The sequence below is a fragment of the Hylobates moloch genome, unplaced genomic scaffold (genome assembly GCF_009828535.3).
Source record: "Hylobates moloch isolate HMO894 unplaced genomic scaffold, HMol_V3 SCAFFOLD_20, whole genome shotgun sequence".
In the NCBI taxonomy this organism is placed as follows: domain Eukaryota; kingdom Metazoa; phylum Chordata; class Mammalia; order Primates; family Hylobatidae; genus Hylobates; species Hylobates moloch.
The window spans coordinates 33,663,564-33,684,078 of NW_026652295.1; the positions used below are offsets into that span (position 1 = coordinate 33,663,564).

The following is a 20,515-nucleotide window of genomic DNA, read 5'->3' on the forward strand; positions in this document are numbered from 1 at the left end:
GAACTCAAATCCCCCTTCTGTTATTCTTCCTAGATTAGGTGTATAACACTCAGCAACTTCCATCACCTGAAATGATGAGAACATTGTTTTTCTTCACCTTGTCTTGAGAACACACAACTGAATTTCCACTTTCTAAATCTGAATTGAACATTTTCTTCATTTCAGCCATACTAGGTTGGAGCTGGTCTGCTGCAGTCAGCCTGAAAATGAGTTGGTCTCTACAATCTCAGGAGACAAGCCCAAATCCTTCCTAGAACACCTCTCATTTGTGATGCCAACAAGAGCTTACGACCACAACTGCCCAGAATGGAGAAGCCAGAAGGATGGAGGCTGCTCCACCTCTGAATGCCCACATCACCTCTGTCTGGAAGAACTGGGTGTTCTAAGCTTAGAGATGAGGGAAAGGAGACTTACTGGGCTAGAGAACAAGACCGGAATAAACTTGATACAAGTGAGTCACAGACCTAACTGTCCAAGTCTGAACTCTGGATAACTTGACAGGTCCCATGAACTCTGAACTTGTCCTCAACAGAATGCTTGCTTGCAGCCAATATCCATTTCATCCAACCCCGGGTTTGCATACTGCTTCAGACCATGCAACAGAAGAGGAAACTGAGGCTCTTAATATCCCTTGACTCTTGTTGCATTCTTTGAAACCTTTAGGGAAATTTGGTCCTAGAAATGAGCTAACTTCCCTAAACCATGTCCTCTCCTGAGGTGAACTGGACAAAACAAAGGCTTCCAAAGAAACCCTTATATTCACAATTTGGATAATTCCAGAGTTCTAAGAACTCCCCGGGAGTAATGCTTTACCCTTAAAGAAAATAATGCTAGCACCTGGGTGTCTTGGCTGCTCGGCTCTATATGTTGAAAGGTACACATAGCCAGAGAGGGGAAAACTGCGGGCTTGCTGGCTTCTCAGCTAGTTGAGGGCTGAAGTCATAGGGCTTGGCCTCAGCGGCAGCACAGGAAAAATGGAGGATTTCTTGCACTTAAGAAGTTTATTAGTGAATGGGTTTGGGCCAGTTGGTGTTTACATGCTTGATCCCTACAGCCTTGGTGTACTGGCTGCAGGGCCTGGGATAGAAGCTCACTGTCTGCTGGTCACTGGTGATGTTACTCCAGGAAGATGATGGGCCTCCTCTTGGGTCCAAGGTACCAGGGCTCTGAGCCAATGCTATCAAACAGACTCCACTTTTGTTTCCAGTGCCTGGGCTGGGGAAATGAGGGTTTTTAGGATCTCAGTGTAGTAGGGACCAAACACCTGCTGATTGTGATGTGTCAAGTTGACAAACTTTTGGCCCAGTTCTGCCAGTTCTGCTTCAATGAGAGTAAGGCCTCCAGGAAGGTCTAACACAGACCGCTGCACACCAAGAACCAAACAGCATTTGAAAAACAAATGGATCCGCTGATCTGTGAGCAGGAAAAGATAGGGATAAGGGAAAGGGCAAACAGATTTCAGGGAGAAAATTCCCCCTGCACTCTACTCACCCACATTCTAAGTTAATGGATACGTACCAACCTGCCCATTTACCTATAGATAAGGAAATTTGTTTAGTTTGGAAAGGGGCTGCTATCTTGCTCTCAAGGACAAATATAAAAAATTAGTGTGTTAGTAATTTTCAGACTATTCAAAGATTGTTTAAGTAGCCATCAGTTACATCCTAGTGAGTGTTTGACATAACAGGAGGAACTTAGACTGATCCTTCAGATGGCTAAGGTTAGGGGCAAGCTGGCCAAGTTCATGGCCTCCACTCCAGCATGAGGGTAGGGGATTCCCCACTATAGGAACATGTCTTCCAGCTAAATTCAGCATTAGTTTCTTGTTGGGAGATGGGAGAATGTCAGATTTCTTGGGTGCCATCAGAGAATGACCTGTAGGCCCAAGTGACTTAACCAGGTTGGTTGGACATATCCCACATCCAGAAGTCATGAATTTCTGGGTGCAAATCCTCCTGAGAACCACAGTTAGTCTTTAACTGAGATGGATATGATTTCAACCCAGCATTTTGAAAAAACTCAAGGCTAAACAATGACGTACCTAATGACCATGCTTCATGTTGTTAAAGGTTGGGGTTCCACGGTTGGGATCTATCTCTTCCCTCACCATTCTCACTATCCCACAAGGATACTCACCAATAACACTGCGGACACAGTTCTCCTTCTTGGCAATGTTCTGGAGCTGTCCCATCAGAGATGCTGTATTGTCACTACTTAGAGCAACAAGGCCCATATTCTTGAGGCTTTGATGGATTTCCTGAGATACATGTTCACTCACAGTCAGTATAGCTTCCTCAGGCCTAGACCATGAAAGAAAGTAAGCTGGCACCCACCAGGTAACCCTGGCATAGGCCCAGGACCCAGAATGCTGTATACCAGATGCCAGGCCCACTTGAGGGAGAATGTTGGCCATCCTCTCCACCCCTAAACCTCAGCCCCTGGCAGGCTATAGGGCCCAGTGGGTAGGTACAATGTCCTCACTGTAACCCTCAAGACACCAGCTATTCTCTATAAGTGGCACCGTGTTCTACTTCTTAGCAAACAAATGATAAAATCAACTCTGGAAAAGTGTTTAGTTGTGCTCTTGGATCCACTCAGCATTCTTTAGTCCCATGGACTTTATTTTTACATATACATGTTTAAGACTTTCTTAGGCATTTTCCAGAATCATCTGTCCCACCTCATCAATTATAACTACAACCTGGCCTTCTGATTACTCTTTTTCCTCTGGTGTGATGGCCTGCACACAGCGGGATGTTCAATCAATATTGCTGACCGACTGACCAAGTCCTGGATATATGTGATGATACCAGCCCATAGTCACCACTCAACTAGATAATGACCCTTTTGCAGCAAACTATCTTCCACACTACCCTTTTTGGAAGAAAGGTTTTTTTTTGTTACAAGCCTCATGACCACTTATGGAAAGAAACCAACAATCTTTGTAGATGGTTCCAAAGGGCCTTTCTGTGGTTTGTGGTAGACAGTAAGCAATCGTTCATTACCTGCCTATGTTCTAAATACCACAGATCACCTTCTACTCTAAAAAATAACTATGCAGCTCACCTGGAGTGAAAGTCTTCCAACAGGGATTTGGTTATGCGTTTCAGTTTATCTACAAATTGGGGTGAGCCAAACAAAACACTGCCAGAGAAACTACTGGCCACCAGCAAGACTGAGGCCATGATGGTTAACTGGTGCAACTGGGACTTCAGCTCCTGCAGCCGGGTTCTGTCCATCAGCAGGGTCTGGGAACCAGGGAAGAACAGGCTGTCAGGGGAAGTCCCGATGGAAGCGCTGAATACAAAACAAGGCAATGCCCCCAGACATTCCTACCTCAGGGAACTCTTCATTTTCAGGGTCCCAGAGAAGGAGGTTCAGGAAGCCCTGACACAGCACCATTGTGGGGCTGAGGGGCTCTGGGTTGTTGGCTGCCTCACTGGGAGAGGGGCCAGCCACGCTGGAGGAGTCAGAAGTGTCTGGGCAAGTCGGAGGTGACATGGTGAGGTCTGCTGCTGCTTGGGTCAGCCATTTGGTGGTGTGATTAAGAAGACCTATGACAGGTAATGGAGTGTGTAAGCATCTTTAGCATCTTCATCTCTGAGGCTTCAAGACCAAGGTTCTTTTCAAGATATACTCTTGGTCAATAAATAAATGCTTTGAGGGTCTTTCTGTCTTAGATAAATGTTCCTTCTCCCTCCCCTCACCTAATAAGCAACTTTCTATTCCTAAAAAGAGATAGAGTACTCTCTAACATTATAAAAGTCAGACCCAAGGTAATACCTTTCCCACTCCTGCCCTCACATTATATACATACTAGGCTGCTTATTGAGGAGCTCCTGGAATTTAGCCCGTTCACATTGAATGGAATGTTCCTGCAGGTGGGGTTGAAGGCTCTGGATAGTGTAGTTCACCATGTCCATTTTCATCAGGCCCAGAACCTGGAAGATCCCTCTGACACAGGGGGAAAGAGAATATTTATACTAGTAAGCTAGAAACCTACCCAAGGAGTCATTAAATCACTATATTTTAGAGTTAGGAGGGGCCTGAAGACTAACTTAGTCTTACCTCCTATATTTTCAGAAGATGACATGTGGCCCAGAACCCAATACCCAGGGTGAGTCAGTGGCAGAATTGGGAACAGCTAAGTCTCTGCACCTTGAAGCCTTCAGTCTAGATCTCCTTCGCTACGGTCATTCTGTTGCCTCTTAAAAAGGGTAGTCAGTGGAAAGAAATACACCAACATGCTAACAATTCTCTTCAGGAAGTAGGATTATAGGTGATGCTATTTCTGACCCATTGGGCCAATTGTTTTTTTTGTTTGTTTTTTTTTAACTTTCTGGGTCTTGGTTCCTAAAGCTGTGAAATATGGATGACCACCCATCACTGTCTCCTCACAGTGTGTGAACTGGAAGAGAAAACCTGGGAAAGGGCCCAAGGGCCAGGCATGGTGGCTCATGCCTGTAATCCCAGCACTTTGGGAGGCCGAGGTGGGTGAATCACCTGAGGTCAGGAGTTCGAGACCAGCCTGGCCAACATGGCAAAACTTCGTCTCTACTAAAAATACAAAAATTAGCCAGGTGTGGTGGTGTGCACCTGTAATCCCAGCTACTCGGGAGGCTGAGGCAGGAGAATCGCTTGAACCCAGGAGGGAGAGGTTGCAGGGAGCTGAGATCTCACCACTGTACCTGGGCAACAAGAGTGAAACTCCGTCTCAAAAAAAAAAGAAAAAAAAAAAAAAAAGAAAACCTGGGAAAGGGATGTTTTAACTCCTTAAAAGAAAGAAGTACGTACTGTAGTGTCTTATGGTATTATAGAGGGGGGGCCCAATCAAGCTAAGGATAACCAAAAGGCCCTGTGGGGCCATCTTTGGAAAAGAAGAGTGAATTGACCAGAGGAGAAAAAGGGTGTTAGTCAGGTCTTTAGCAGGGAAGAGCTGGTCAAGACAATGGCTATAATCTAGGTCTGGCCCAGCTTATCCTGGCTCAGGGGCTAAAGCAGGTTTTTGGGGGCAGAACCAAGTTTCATACCTCAGTAGCCAAACAGGATCTGTAATGTTTTCTAGTTTCTGCACCGCTTCATCTCGAACTGGTGCACACAGCAAAGCCATCATGTTGAGAACATACTTAGAGAGATAGAGGACTTTCAGGGCCCCAAGTTCTGCCTCCTGCCTGAGCAAGTCCATGTCCAGAGCTTCTTCAATCTCAATTCTCAGACGGTTCTGGCGTGGTAACAGCAGTGATAGCAAGATCTGCCCAGGAAAGTAAGTCAAAGGAGTTGATCTGTTTAAAGCTCCAAACTTTATCCAATGGGCAACCCCTTTAGCTAAAGACATACCAGCCTATGTTTTTTAAGGATCAAGAAGTTGGGTCCCTAAATTTCCCATGGAATATTATTTATCTTTGTTTAGAGGCCAGTGATAATTCAAGGCTCAAGGGGATCAATTACAGGAATAGTATATCATTTTCTAGGCAGAATGAGATATAGAGATGAATAAAATCAAGGAGTGTGGTAAAAAGACATACAGGGTACAACAAATATAAAATACCCACCATCACATGGTGATGAGGTCTCTTAACTTTAAAAGGGAGGCATTTTTTAGATTATTTTACTTCAAAGGGCAAGGATGAAATAGGCATAGGAGCTGTTGCAAGTCACTGAAGTAGCCTATTAACCCCCAAAACAAGTTCGTGGTAAACAGGGACTCTTATTCATCCCCATGCCTCTGTAACACACAGGACATGGTGGGGGCCTAGGGTATAGGATTCAATGAATATTTAATTGAATAGAATATGGTGTTGTCATAGCAAGATCTCAACTGTTTACCTTCATGTTAAACAAATAAAATCAGAGTTGCTCCATACTATCTATTTTAATTGCCAAGCTCTGCCAGTTACCAATTTGGAGCCTCTCAGTTCCAAATCTACCCTTCAGTGCCTACTCTGCAAAAACGGAGCTGGGCCCTTGAGTTATTTTTCCTTTGCTAGCCGGCACAATGTTAGATTTTGTCAAACAAGGGTGGTAAAAAGAAACTGCAGGAGAAAAGGGCCTTCCTTCTTGGCTCTGGTATGCTCCTCTCAGCAAGCTCCTGCATTGTGGAAGCTTCTCTTTGTTCAAATTACTGCATGGTTTCTGCCTCTTGATTGGACTCTGACTGGTAAAAAGTTGGTACCACGAGTGAGGTTTGATGACCAGCAAGTTTCAAGTACTTTAGATGCCTTAAACACATGAAAACTTGAGGATAGCAGATGATCTCCACAAAAATTCAGGGGCCTGTCACCTCAGTAAAGTTTCTAGAGTTTCAGTGGTCAGGGGCTTTTCAAGTGATACCTTCCAAGGTGAAGGACAAATTGCTGTACCTGAACCACCCACCATTAAAAAAAAAAAGGCATAACACTTAGTGGGCCTTTTAGAATTTTTTTTTTTCTTTTGAGACAGAGTCTCACTCTGTTGCTCAGGCTGAAGTGCAGTGGCATGATCATGGCCTCCAACTCCTGAGCCCAAGTGATCCTCCCATCCTCCCACCTCAGCCTCCTGAGTAGCTAGGACTACAGGCACATGTCACCATATCCAGCTTAGTTTTCTTTCTTTTTTCCTTTCTTTCTTTCTTTCCTTCCTTTCTTTCTTTCCTTTCTTCCCTTTCCCTTTCTCTCTCTCTCTCCCTCTTTCTTTCTTTTTTTGGAGAGACGGGGTCTCGCTATGTTGCCAGGCTGGCCTCAAATTCCTGATCTCAAGCTATCCTCCTGCCTTGGCCTCCCAAAGTGCTAGGATTATAGTCATAAGCCATTACACCTGGTCCTTCTTTTTGGATTCTTTTGAGACAGAGTCTCACTCTGTTGCCCAGGCTGGAGTGTAGTAGCATGATCACAGCTCACTGCAGCCTCAACTTCCTGGGCTCAAGTGATCCTCCCACCTCAACCTCCTAAGTAGCTGGGACTACAGGTATGACTACCATGCCCAGCTAATTAAAAAGATTTTTTTTTTTCTAGAGATGGAGGTCTCGCTGTGTTGTCCCTGCTGATCCTGTTGTCCCGGGCTCAAGCAACTTACCCTCCTTGGCCTCTCAAAGTGCTAGAATTATAGGCCTGAGCCACCACAGCCAGCCCCTTTTTGGATTTTTGAGGCAACATGCACCACATTTGTGTTTGCTACTTTGACATTCATTTGAGTGATTTTTATTTATTTAGAATCACTCAAGGTTACCCATATGTTGTGGGGGATGAGGGAGTGCTAACTAACTAGAGCGAGAGTAGGCTCTGCAGCAAGTTTAGACTGTAGTACAAGCCACTCTACCATTTGGGCTTTATGATCCTGCAGATCCAATGACACTTTAAGTGTCCATAGCCAATAAGGGTGCTGTATAGAATGTCTTGCAAGCACCAATAAGAGAACCACACATGGACCTTTAGGAATTGGGAGCAAATCTATTTCTTCTTTACTGATAATTATTCACCTTTTGAGAAACAACTTCTTGGGCCTTGGTAGAAAGTAAACACCTTACTATAGAACACTGGGTAACCATGTGGCCTAAGCTTCCCATCAGGAACTAGGTATTGTCTAACTTACGTAGCTACAAGACTGGACATGCGCAGCAGCAATCTATTATCAAATGAAAATGGCTTATAAGAGACCAAGCATATACTGGTAATAAGAACAGATACACAGACCAAAAGAATAGAGAGCTGATAAATAAAACCTGGATATATGGTCAAATGATTTTCAACAACAATGCCAAGAACCAATGGGGAAAGGACAGTCTTTTCAACAAATGGTGCTGGGAAAACAGGATATCCACATGCAAAAGAACAAAGTTGGACCTTTACCTTACCCCCATAGAAAAATATTAATTCAGTTGTGCACATGTACCCTAAAACTTAAAGTATAATAAAAATATATATATATTAATTCAAAATGGTAGTGACACGTCTGTAATCCCAGCACTTTGGGAGGTCGAGGCAGGCAGATCACCTGAGATCAGGAGTTTGAGACCAGCCTGGGCAAAATGGTGAAACCCCATCTCTACTAAAAATACTAAAAATTAGCCGGGCATGATAGTGCACACTTGTAATCCAGCTGCTACTCGGGAGGCTGAGGTGGGAGAATAGCTTGAACCAGGGAGGCAGAGATTGCAGTGAGCCAAGATCGCACCATTGCACTCCAGCCTGGGTGACAGAGCAAGCCTGTGTCTCAAAAAGAAAAAAAAAAAGAAAAAAAAAAAGGACCTAAACATAAGAGCTAAAACTACAAAACTCTTAGGAGAAAACATAGGTGTAAATATTCATGATCTAGGATTTGGCAGGATTTGACACCAAAAGCATCAAATTCAATAAAAGACAATCCAATTTAAAAATGGACAAAGTACCTGAGTAAACATTTCTTTGAAGAAGATGTACAAATAGCCAACAAACACATGAATAGATGCTCAATATCACTAGCCATTAAGAGAAATGAAAGTCAATGAGATATCACTTCACACCCATTAGAATGGCCATTATCAAAAATGGAAAATAGCAAATGCTGGCAAGGATGTGGAGAAATTGGAACCCTGGTACATTGCTGGTAGGAATATAAAATGGTGTGGCTACAACAGAAAACAGTTTAGCAGTTCCTCAAAAAGTTAAACATAGAATTACCATAGGATCCAGCAATTCCACCTTTAGGTATATACCCAGAAAAATTAAAAGCAGGGACTCAAATATATACTTGTACACAATGTTTACAGCAGCATTATTTACAATAGCCAAAAGGCATAAAGAACCTAAATGTCCATCAACAGATGTATGGATAAACAAACGTATTCTATCCATATAATAAGAATATTATTCAGCCATAAAAAGGAATTACATTCTGATATATGCTACAATATGGATGAACCTTTAAAACATTACACTAAGTTAAACAAGTCCAAAACTAAAAGGACAAATATTGTATTCCACTTATAAGTAACTAGAGTAGTCAAATTCATAGAGACAGAAGGTACAGGTACTAGTGGGAGAGGGGAAAGAGAAACTATTCTTTAATGAGTACAAAATTTCTGTTAGGGAAGATTCAAAGGTTCTGGAAATGGATAGTGGTGATGGTTATATTGTAAATATACTTAATGCCAGTGAATTATAACACTAAAAAAATAGTAAATTTTGTTATGAATATTTTGCCATAACAAAAATAAATCCTAAAAAAAATTAAATAAAATTTTTTAAACCCCCCAATATGGCCCATTCCCCATGATTTCACTGGACCTCTAACAGTTTAGAGAGGGAGAGATTCATCCTTACTGGGATAGACACATATTCTGGATATGGAGTTGTCTTCCCTGTTTGCCATGCTTCTGTCAGTACCAGCATCCACATAATCACAGAATGCTTTATCAGCTGTCCTGGGTCTTTGCCTACTCCACTGCATTGCATCTGCTCAAGGAACTCATTTCACAGCAAAGGAAATGCAGTGAATTCATACCTACTAAATTAACTGGTCTGACCAAAAAGCTTTCACTGAGAATCAGCTGGCCCTAACTAAAAAGCAGAATGGCTTCTTTTAGACTCAATTACAGCATTAGGTGAGCAACCATACCTGAAAGGAAGGGAATTGGTCTTATAGGATGCAATATATGCTTTGAATCAAAGACTTTTTTTTTTTTTTTTTTTTTTTTTTAGACAGAGTTTTGCTCTGTTGCCCAGGCTGGGGCACAGTGACACAATCATGGCTCACTGCAACCTCTGCCTCCCAGGCTCAAGCAATCCTTCCATGTCAGTCTCCTGAGTAGCTGGGACTACAGGCATGTACCACCACACCCGGTTAATTTTTCTATTTTTTGTAGAGATGGGTTTCACCACATTGCCCAAGCTGGCCTCAAATTCTTAGACTCAAGCATTCTGCCCACCTCAGCCTCCTAGAGTGTTGAGATTACAGGTGTGAGCCACTGTGCCTGGCTTCAAAGACCATTCTATGGTGCTGTCCCCTAATGCCAGAATACATGGGTCCAGGAATCAAGCAGTAGAAATAGGACTGCTTCCTCTTACTAGTACACCTGATAACCCACTTGCAGGATTTTTGTTTCCCACCCTGCCAACTTTGAGGTCTGCTGATTAGTATGAAATACTTGCATTGGTTCCAATGAAATAGAAGATGAAACTGTCACCTGGCCATTGGGGGCTCCTTACACCACTGAACCAAAAGGGTAAAAAAAGGAGTTACTGTACTGGATGCAGTACTTGCTCCTGAGTACCAATGAGAAATTGGATTGTGGCCACACAATGAGGGTAAGAAAGACTATGCCTGAAACTCAGGAGATTCTCTGCGTTGCCTCTTAGTACTTCCAAGCTCAATATTAAAGGTTAATGGAAAACCACAGCAAACAAATAAAGCAAAATGTCTCAGACTCTTTGGCAATGAAGGTTTGGGTCACTGCACCAGATAAAGAACCCCAACCAGCTGAAGTTCTGGCCAAGGACAAGAGAAATATGGAATGAATGAATAGTGGAAGAAGGAAGCCATAGATAACCACTATAGCCTTGTGACCAGTTATGGAAACAAGGACTACAAATTTTATCTTTGCTTATTATATGTATGTTTATTTATATATGCCAACATTTTGTCCTTCCTCTTTCTTTTCATTGTTATTTTATATACAAGTTGTTAGAAGCTAATTTTATGATTCAGCCTTTAGGTAACAGAATATTCAGTGAAACTGGCTGAATTTGAGGAGCGGCCAGTGATGGATACAATAACTATTTGGGCCATGTCTCCTCATTTGCGGAGGAGGATAAATAATAAATAGCTATCTGTCTTGTAAGAGTTCTTTTCAGGAATTCAAATGTGTATAGAAGAGTGCATGTGGAAGCTGAGTAGCCAAAGGGGTGGACTGTGCCATTTATCAATATGTTGCCTCACAGATCCAAATCCATTGTTCTTTGCTCTGTGAAAATGGAGCTAAATCCTTTCCATAGCTTTCCTTTGCCAGATGGCACATTTTAAGCTTCATCAGCAGAAGGTGTTATTTAGTTTTCTGTATAACATACTGCCATAATCCTAAGCAGCTTGTAACAACACGTTTATTATCTCAGCTTCTGCGGGTCAGAAGTACAGACGCAGTTTAGCTGGGTCCTCTGTTCAGGGTCTCACACGCCTGCAAGCAAAGTGTTAGCTGGGCTGCATTCTCATTTGGAAACATGACTGGGGAAGATTCTGCTTCCAAGCTCATTCAGATTGTTGGCAGAATTCAGTTCCTCACAACTGTACACTTGAAGGCCCCAGCTTCTTACTGGCTATTGTCTGGATGCTAACCCCAGGTCCTAGAAGCCACCTGCAGTTCCTTGCTATGCGGCCCTCTCGAAAGGCAGTTCACGACACAGCTGTTTGCTTCTTCAGGGCCGGCAGGAGAATCTCTCCCTCCAGTCTCCTAAGACAGAGTATTATATGATGAAATGTAATCATGGGAGTTATATCCCATCACTTTTGCCATACTGCTTAGAGTTGCAAATCTCATCCACTCAAGGGGAGATTATACAAGGGTGCAGAACATTGTGGGTCACCTTAAGGTATGTCTGCCACATACTAGAAAGACATTGCAAAGACAAGAGCTTTTATTCCTGGTTCTGGTATGTTCACTCGGCAGGCTCCTGCAGTACTTGGCTCCTGCAGCATAAATAGCTTCTCCAGTGCGTGGCTCCTGCAGTGCACTGTGGTCAGCAGCATACACAGGCCAGTAACTTCTCATGGCATAGCTATGCCCTCTCAAATGAGGTCCTTGGTTGGCCTCTCTCAGCCCTAAGGGTATGATAGATGCCCTTTTATCTGATATTCAAGGATTCTTTAGTTTTCCTTACTCTTACTACCCAAGCCCTCATTTCTCCTATTCTCTGTTATAATAATTTTTATATTAAACCCTCCCTGCTGAAATTACTGTATGATTTTTGTCTATTGCTTAGTCTCTGACTGATTCATGGACCATGTTCAGTTAAGATTTGCTAGCCACTGACACTCCAATGAACTGGAGATGTCTAGAAACTTTACATTTACAAATGGAAGGTCACTCACCTCTTTAATTTCTTTCAGAAGTTCAAGAGCACAACTGAAGTCAGGGGGAGTTGCTGATAGTTGCTCTTTAAGATGGTCCCAAAAGGCATTGTGCACTGTCTCCTTGACCTTGCCTTCCAGACTATAAGAGGGTTAAATGAGCAGATTACTCTATCAACCCAAAAACAGTTACAGTGTCATAACCTCCTAAACCCCAAACTGAATTTGATATGGTAAAAGGCCATTATAATAACAGGGAAAGGCCAGGAATTATGTTGGAACTGCAGCAGAGTTGAACAAACTAGGGTTAGATTTGTATTTCAAGGGCAATGGCAAAACCTCGCAGAAGGGCTCCTTGTGGTTCCAGAGCAGCCCTCCCTCTGCAGTAGAAAGAACCCTGAATGGAGAGAAGTCAGGCTGACTTTTAGCACTGACTGTGCCTCTAGCCTAGATATATAACTTGATTTCCATTTGTGTATACACATAGCATTGAGCTAAATGATCTTTCATTTTCTTATACTCCTGAAATCTAGGAAAGGATACTGCTTATTTGAAAATACCAAAGGTCCACAGATATTTCCAAATCAGCATATCTAAAACTAAATTCATTATCTTCCTCCTCCAAACCTGCTCCTCTTGTACCCAATTTCAGTGGCACTACCATCTATATAGTAATGGAAGCCAGAAAGAAGTCTTTTTTTTTTTTTTACCTTGAAAAAAATATAAGGAGCAAAGGAAATTTGTTTTATTTTATTTTTTGAGACAGGGTCTCACTCTGTTGCTCAGGTTGGAATGCAATGACACAATCAAGGCTCACTGAAGCCTCAACCTCCCAGGTGCAAGCAAACCTCTTGCCCCTGCCTCCTGAGTAGCTGGGACCACAGGCATGAGCCACCGTGCCAGCTAATTTTTTTTTTTTTTTTATGTTTAGTAGAGATGGGGGTCCCGCTATGTTGCTCAGGCTGGTCTTGAACTCCAGGGCTCAAGAAATCCACTTGCCTCTGCCTTCCAAAGTGCTGAGATTACAGACGTGAGCCACTGCACCCAGCCAAGGCAATTCAATTTAGAAATGAGAGTCTTTCAACAAATAATGTTGGAACAACTAGGAATCTACATACAAAAAAAAAAAAAAAAAAAGAATCTAAACACAAGCCTTAAACCCTTCACAAAAATTAACTCAAAATGGATCACAGACCTACTTGTAATATACAAAACTGTAAAACTTGTAGAAGATAACATAGGAGGAAATCTAGGTAACCTTGAGTTTGGTGATGACCTTTTAGATACAATACCAAAAACATAATCCACAAAAGAAAAAATTGCTAAGTTGGACTTCATTAAAATTAAAAACTTCTGCTCTGTGAAAGACGCTGTTAAGAGAACAAAAAAACAAGACACACACTACGAAACAATCTTTGAAAAACACATATCTGATAAGGATATGTATCCAAAACATACAAAGAACTCTTAAAACGCAACAAAAAGAAAATGAACAACCATTAAAAAATAGGCCAAAGACCTTAACAGACATCTCACCAAAGAGGATGTTCAGATGGCAAATAAGTATATGAGAAGACACTCAACATCATTTGTCATTTGGGAGTTGCAAATTAAAACAACAAAAAGAAGAAAAAAAAAAGACACCGCTATATGACACCTATTAGAATGGCCAAAATCAGAAAACTGACAACACTAATGGCTGACCAGGATGTAGAGAAATAGGAGCTCACATTCACTGCTGGTCAGATGTAAATGGTACAACCAGTTTGGAAGGCAGCTGGGCGGTTTCTTACAAAACTAAATATACTCTTACATATGATCTGGCTATCACGCTCCTGGGTGTATACCAAAATGAGTTGAAAGCTTATGTTCACACGAAAACCTGCACACACGTTTATAGCAGCTTTATTCATAAGTGCCAAAACTTAGAAGCAACAAAAATGTCCTTCAACTGATAAACTGTCCATAAAATGAAATATTATTCAATGATAGAAAAAGATTTGGGAGGCTGAGGCAGGTGGATCACTTGAGGTCAGGGGTTCAAGACCAGCCTGGCCAACATGGTGAAAACCCATATCTACTAAAAATACAAAAATTAGCTGGGTGTAGTGGTGTACATCTGTGATCCCAGCTACTCAGGAGGCTGAGGCAGGAGAATCGCTTGAACCCAGGAGGCAGAGGTTGCAGTGAGCCAAGATTATGCCACTACACTCCAGCCTGGGCGACAGAGCAAGACTCCATCTCAAAACAAAAAGAAGGCCGGGCGCAGTGGCTCATGCCTATAATCCCAGCACTTTGGGAGGCCGAGGTGGGCGGATCACCTGAGGCCAGGAGTTCGAGACCAGCCTGGCCAATATGGCGAAACCCCATCTCTACTAAAAATACAAATATTAGCAGGGCGTGGTCGCACACGCCTATAATCCCAGCTACTCAGGAGGCTGAGGCAGGAGAATCACTTGAAACCGAGAGGCGGAGGTTGCAGTGAGCCGAGATTGTGCCACTGCACTCCAGCCTGGGTGACACAGCAAAACTCCATCTCAAAAACAAACAAACAAACAAAAAAACCCAATGAAAAAGAAAAGAAAAATAAGCCATCAAGCCACAAAAAAACATAAAGGAAACTTAAATGAAATTACTAAGTGAAACAACTAATCGGAACAGGGTCCATACTGTATGATTCCAACAATATGACTTCCCAGAAAAGTCCTCCTGAGCAGCTGGGTTTACAGCTGGCTCACTTTTTAAGAATGTTTAGTACAGACAGAGTTTTGCCACGTTGGCCAGGCTGGTCTCCAACTCCTAGCTGCAAGTGATCCACTTGCCTCGGCCTCCCAAAGTGCTGGGATTACAGGGATGAACCACCATGCCCGGCCCCCTCCTACCATCATCTCTTACAATTAACTAGTCTCCCTGCCTCTAGTCTTGTTCCTTTATAATCTGTTTTCCACACTGCCACCAATTCACTCTAAAAACAATGCTTTTTCTAAGATGCCACATTCAACATGATGTAAGGCTTATTTAAAGTCCTTTGGGGGCTCCCCCATCACCAGCCAAGATAAATGGCTCATGTTACCTTATATCATACTGCTCCGCCCTCTCTTTCCAATGTATTTTCTTCTACCTTGTAACACCTTGTGCTCAGCCATTGCAAGCTTCTTGTAAAGAACATACCATGTTCTACCACCATTCTCTGCCTCTGACATGTTGTCACCACTACCTGGTGCAACCTTTCGCACCGAGACCACCTGGAAAGCACTTATTCAACATCCAAGACTCAAGTCTTCATAGGCCTAACCTTCCTCTGTAGGCAAATCTTCCCTGATCTTCCATAGGTAGCTGAACACTCTCATTAAACTCTATATATGCACAGCTACAAGTGAACTTATCAGTCTAATCAGTCATTTTCTATTATTCAACTGTCTCCCCTACAAAAGCTTCTTGACAGCAAAAACTGCCTTATCTATATCTCTATCCCTAGCACCCAGCATTTTGCCTGTGACATAATAAGGACTCAATAAATGCCTGGTAAATGAATATTGAGAACAAAATTTCCCTTAGGAAGCTACAATTGTAATTAACATCATCCTATGAACCTAAGGTAAAGCCAACTGCCAATAATGAGTAACCTCAAACAATTTCAGCCTTTTTCCCAACATAATTTTTTTATATCACCATACTTGGAAAACCAGTTCTGAATACTATTTCTCCGGCTTCACTTCTCCCTCTCTTGTTTCTTCTACCTGCCATACCCCTCTATCCCTTCATGCGCCTCCAACTCCCTCACCACCACCCTATCACAGACCTTATTCTCCTAGTTTCAGTTTTCTCTCCTTCCCTGTGAGCAAACAAACATATCTAAACAGTGAGAGAGAAGCTGAGAGACCTGAGTTTGGTGAAAACCTGTTCCCAGAGTTGTGCCTAGCATGGAAACTTGCTAACATCAGTCAAGAACAAATCAAAGGAGCATGAAGACCAGAGGAGCAACATGTGATGGAGAAAGGCCCTTTAATAACACCCCACAGTGGCCCTCTGACAAAAGCATTTAAGGACGCAAATGAATCACAAGTTGTTATTATTTAATTGTCTTTTGGTGGAAAATTAGAACAATTTTATTTTTCAATTGTTTTTTCTTTTCTCAGCCTCATCTGTGATACAATATTTACAATTTTTTTTTTAGAGACAGAGTCTTGCTCTGTTGCCTGGGCTGGAGTGCAGTAGCACTATCACAGCTTACTGCAGCCTTGACCTCCCAGGCTCAAGTAATCCTTTCACCCTAGTCTCCTGCACAGCTAGGACTACAGGCATGCACCATCACATCTTGCTAATTTAAAAAAAAATTTTTTTTTTGTAGAGATGAGGTCTCACTATGTTGCTCAGGTTAGTCTTGAACTCTTGACCTCAAGCGATCCTCCCACCTCAGCCTTCCAAAGTGCTCGGATTACAGGCATGAGCCACTGTGCCTGACCAAGAATTGTTTTAAAATATAAAATCTGGGCCGGGAGCAGTGGCTCATGCCTGTAATCCTAGCACTTTGGGAGGCCAAGGCGGGTGGATGACAAGGTCAAGAGATCGAGACCATCCTGGCCAACATGGTGAAACCCCACCTCTGCTAAAAATACAAAAATTAACTGGGCATGGTGGCACGCACCTGTAGTCCCAGCTACTCGGGAGGCTGAGGCAAGAGAATCACCGGGAGGCTGAGGTTGCAGTGAGCCAAGATTGCGCCACTGCACACTCCAGCTTGGCGACAGAGAGAGATTCCATCTCAGAAAAAAAAAAAAAAATCTGACACTGAAATTTACCCACTTAATTGTCAATAAACCAGCACAGCCAATTCAATTCACACGTACTGAATGGTTCTTCTTTACCACAATGTCAACATAACTAAGAATAATAAAAATAAAGCCTGGTGTGGGTGTGGAAGCATTCTTTATCAACAGAGTTCAGATTTTGATAAATAAGCTGAGTTATGAAGCCGGGGGGGAAAAAATCCCAGGAGTCAAAACACCACTAACAGAAAATCTTTATCTGTGCCTGTTTAGTGTGAAGCCACTTAAAAGGGTAGCTGATAGAAGCTATATGATAGGCAGCTGACAAGATGACCCCAAAGATCTCTGCTTCCTGATACAGTCATCCCTTGGTATCCAAGAGGGATTGGTTCCAGGATCCCCCTCAGAAATTCACGGATGCTCAAGTCCCTGATACAAAACGGCACAGTATCACATATAACCTATGCACATCCACCCATAAGCTTTTTTTGGTTTTGTTTTGTTTTGAGATGGAGTCTCGCTCTGTCACCAGGCTGGAGTGCAGTGGCGTGATCTTGGCTCACTGCAACCTCTGCCTCCTGGGTTCAAGCACTTCTCCTGCCTCAGCCTCCTAAGTAGCTGGGACTACAGGCTCGCACCACCATGCCCGGCTAATTTTTGTATTCTTAGTAAAGACAGGTTTCACCATGTTGGCCAGGATGGTCTCGATCTCTTGACCTTGTGATCCACCCGCCTTTGCCTCCCAAAGTGCTAGGATTACAGGCATGAGCCACTGCGCCTGGCCCCATAAACTTTAAATCATCTCTAGATTACTTAAATATCTAATTCAATGTAAATGCTATGTAAGTAGTTGTTATACCATATTGGTTTTTAATTTTGTATTATTTTGTATTTTTTATTATTGTGTTATTTAGTTTGTTTTTCTAATATTTTCTATACGCAGTTGGTTGAATCCACAGGATGCAGAGCCCACAGATATAAGGGCCAACTGTATTCACATCTTTGTGGAAACCTCTCCCCTTGAGGGTGGGCAGAATCTAATAACTCACTTATAGCAAACAGAATGTAGCAGAAGCAGGCCAGGAGTGGTGGCTCACGCCTGTAATCCCAGCACTCGGGGAGGCTGAGGCGGATCACCTGAGGTTGGGTGTTCGAGACCAGACTGACCAACATGGAGAAACCCCATCTCTACTAAAAATACAAAACTAGCTAGACATGGTGGTGCATGCCTGTAATCCCAGCTACTTGGTAGGCTGAGGCAGGATAATTGCTTGAACCCAGGAGGCAGAGGTTGCAGTGAGCCGAGATCGCACCATTGCACTGCAGCCTGGGCAAGAGCAAAACTCCGTATCAAAAAAAAAAAAAAAAAAAGAATGTAGCAGAAACAATGGGATGTCACTTCTGAGATTAGGTAACAAAAAGACTGGCTTCTGTCATGGGCACCATCTCTCACACACACTGTTGTTCTCTCCCTTGGAGGAAAGCCAGCTGCCATGTTTAGAGCTGCCCTATAGTAAAATCCATGTGGCAAATTGAGGGAGCCTCTGGCCAAGAGTCAGCAGACTGACTACAACCCGTGAGAGACTATAAGCCTGAGGTATAGAGTTAAACTATGCTCATATCTCTCATCCACAGAAACTGTGACATAATGAATATTATTTTGCTGGGCACAGTAGCTCATGTCTGTAATCCCAGCACTTTGGGAAGCTGAGGAGGGAGGGCTGCTTGAGCCTAGGAGTTCGAGACAACCCTGGGCAACACAGTGAGATCCCATCTCTAAAAAAAAAAAAAAAATCGAAAAATGAGGTAGGAGGATCACTTGAACCCAGGAGGTGGAGCCTGCAGTGAGCCATGACCACACTACTGCATACCTGCCTAGGTAACAGAGTGAGACCCTGCCTTTAAAAAAATAAAAACAACCAAAACAGAAAAATGAAATGTTATTTTAAGCTGCTAAATTTTGGGGTAATTTGTTAAACAGCAACAGATAAGTACTACAGGCTGCTTCCTCCAAGTTTGTCAGAGATCTGAAATCCACCCTATTTATTCCAACAAGTGTTGCTTTGGTTTATTTGTTGGCTAAGTAGCATTTGCTTCTTGAACTTCTTTGGTACTAATAATTACAACTTAGTACTCTTCTGTTTAAGTTGTTGAGACCTCTCAAGTTTACATACTGATTGTATCATTAAATAAAAATGCTTCAAGTCTGATCTGAAGCCATCAGTGCTAAGTACCTAAGCCAGGATGAGCAACATGAAGAAAGAAGAAGAGTCTATACCTGCTTGGAGGTAAAACCTTCTCTTCCATGTAGTAATCACAATTCATCCCAATCTTGTTGCTCAGCTTGGAAACTTCATTAACGGTTTCTGTCAGACCTGTGACAGAAAGAACTGATGGTGGAAAACAATGAGCCCATGCAAGTCTGAATTTCTACTTTATTCAGAGATTCACTCAATCTAGTAGGCCTCAAATTTAGATTAATCAAACTGGTCTTACACAGACTCACCCAACTATTCTAGTGATTTATGTTTTCTGCACTCTATGCCCCACGACAGTGCTAGAAACTTTCAGAATAGTAGTCTAACACTGGGGGAAGGTAGGACAAATAGCTAGTTTATAAAAAAAGCAGGAAGTGAAACAGATGAAAAACTTTTCTCTTAAAAAGTAAAATCGTATTTATAGCAGCAAAGAAACAATAATTTGAAATTTACAAAAATAAACATTTATCTAAGCATTAAGGTTCCACACTCCTTTTCCTGCCTCTGATGCTATACATGATGAAAGCTAAACTCTCGGGGAGCCAAGATGGCCGAATAGGAACAGCTCCGGTCTCCAGCTCCCAGCCTGAGTGACACAGAAGACGGGTGATTTCTGCATTTCTGTTTGAGGTACCGGTTTCATCTCACTAGGGAGTGCCAAACAGTGGGTGCAGGACAGTCGGTGAAGCGCACTGTGCGTGAGCCAAAGCAGGGCAAGGCATTGCCTCACTCGGGAAGCGCAAGGGGTCAGGGAGTTCCCTTTCCTAGTCAAAGAAAGGGGTAACAGACGGCACCTGGAATATCGGGTCAGTCCCACCCTAATACTGCGTTTTTCCAACAGGCCTGGAAAACGGCACACTAGGAGATTGTGTCCCACACCTGGCTCGGAGGGTCCTATGCCCACGGAGTCTCGCTGATTGCTAGCACAGCAGTCTGAGATCAAGCTGCAAGGCGGCAGCGAGGCTGGGGGAGGGGCGCCCGCCATTGCCCAGGCTTGCTTAGGTAAACAAAGCAGCCAGGAAGCTCGAACTGGGTGGAGCCCACCACAGCTCAAGGAGGCCTGCCTGCCTCTGTAGGCTCCACCTCTGGGGGCAGGGCACAGACAAACAAAAAGTCAGCAGGAACCTCCACAGACTTAAATGTCCCTGTCTGACTGACAGCTTTGAAGAGAGTAGTGGTTCTCCCAGCACGCAGCTGGAGATCTGAGAACGGACAGACTGCCTCCTAAAGTGGGTCCCTCACCCCTGAGCAGCCTAACTGGGAGGCACCCCCCCAGTAGGGACAGACTGACACCTCACTCGGCCAGGTACTCCTCTGAGACAAAACTTCCAGAGGAACTATCAGACAGCTGAATTTGTGGTCTCACGAAAATCCGCTGTTCTGCAGCCACCGCTGCTGACACCCAGCCAAACAGGGTCTGGAGTAGACCTCTAGTAAACTCCAACAGACCTGCAGCCGAGGGTCCTGTCTGGT

General features: G+C 43.2%; 1 protein-coding gene across 11 annotated transcripts in view; it reads right to left on the minus strand.

The window, feature by feature from the left end:
- Positions 1-982: 982 nt before the first annotated feature.
- The window catches only part of TCP11 (t-complex 11), a 29,234-nt gene continuing 9,701 nt past the window's right edge, over positions 983-20,515 (minus strand). For 2 of the 11 annotated variants that reach the window (XM_032141620.2, XM_032141626.2), the window contains 8 exons: positions 19,063-19,159; positions 12,037-12,157; positions 5,031-5,251; positions 3,818-3,954; positions 3,337-3,554; positions 3,067-3,248; positions 2,137-2,300; positions 983-1,413 (listed from right to left, as the gene is read on the minus strand). In XM_032141620.2, coding sequence (XP_031997511.1) covers positions 1,181-1,413; positions 2,137-2,300; positions 3,067-3,248; positions 3,337-3,554; positions 3,818-3,954; positions 5,031-5,251; positions 12,037-12,157; positions 19,063-19,159 — 1,373 coding nt within the window. In that variant the 3' untranslated portion in view covers positions 983-1,180. Of the gene's footprint in view, positions 1,414-2,136; positions 2,301-3,066; positions 3,249-3,336; positions 3,555-3,817; positions 3,955-5,030; positions 5,252-11,283; positions 11,359-12,036; positions 12,158-19,062; positions 19,175-20,515 lie in introns of those variants that run through there. The other 9 variants (XM_032141619.2, XM_032141625.2, XM_058432152.1 and 6 more) reach the window with 7 other exon arrangements.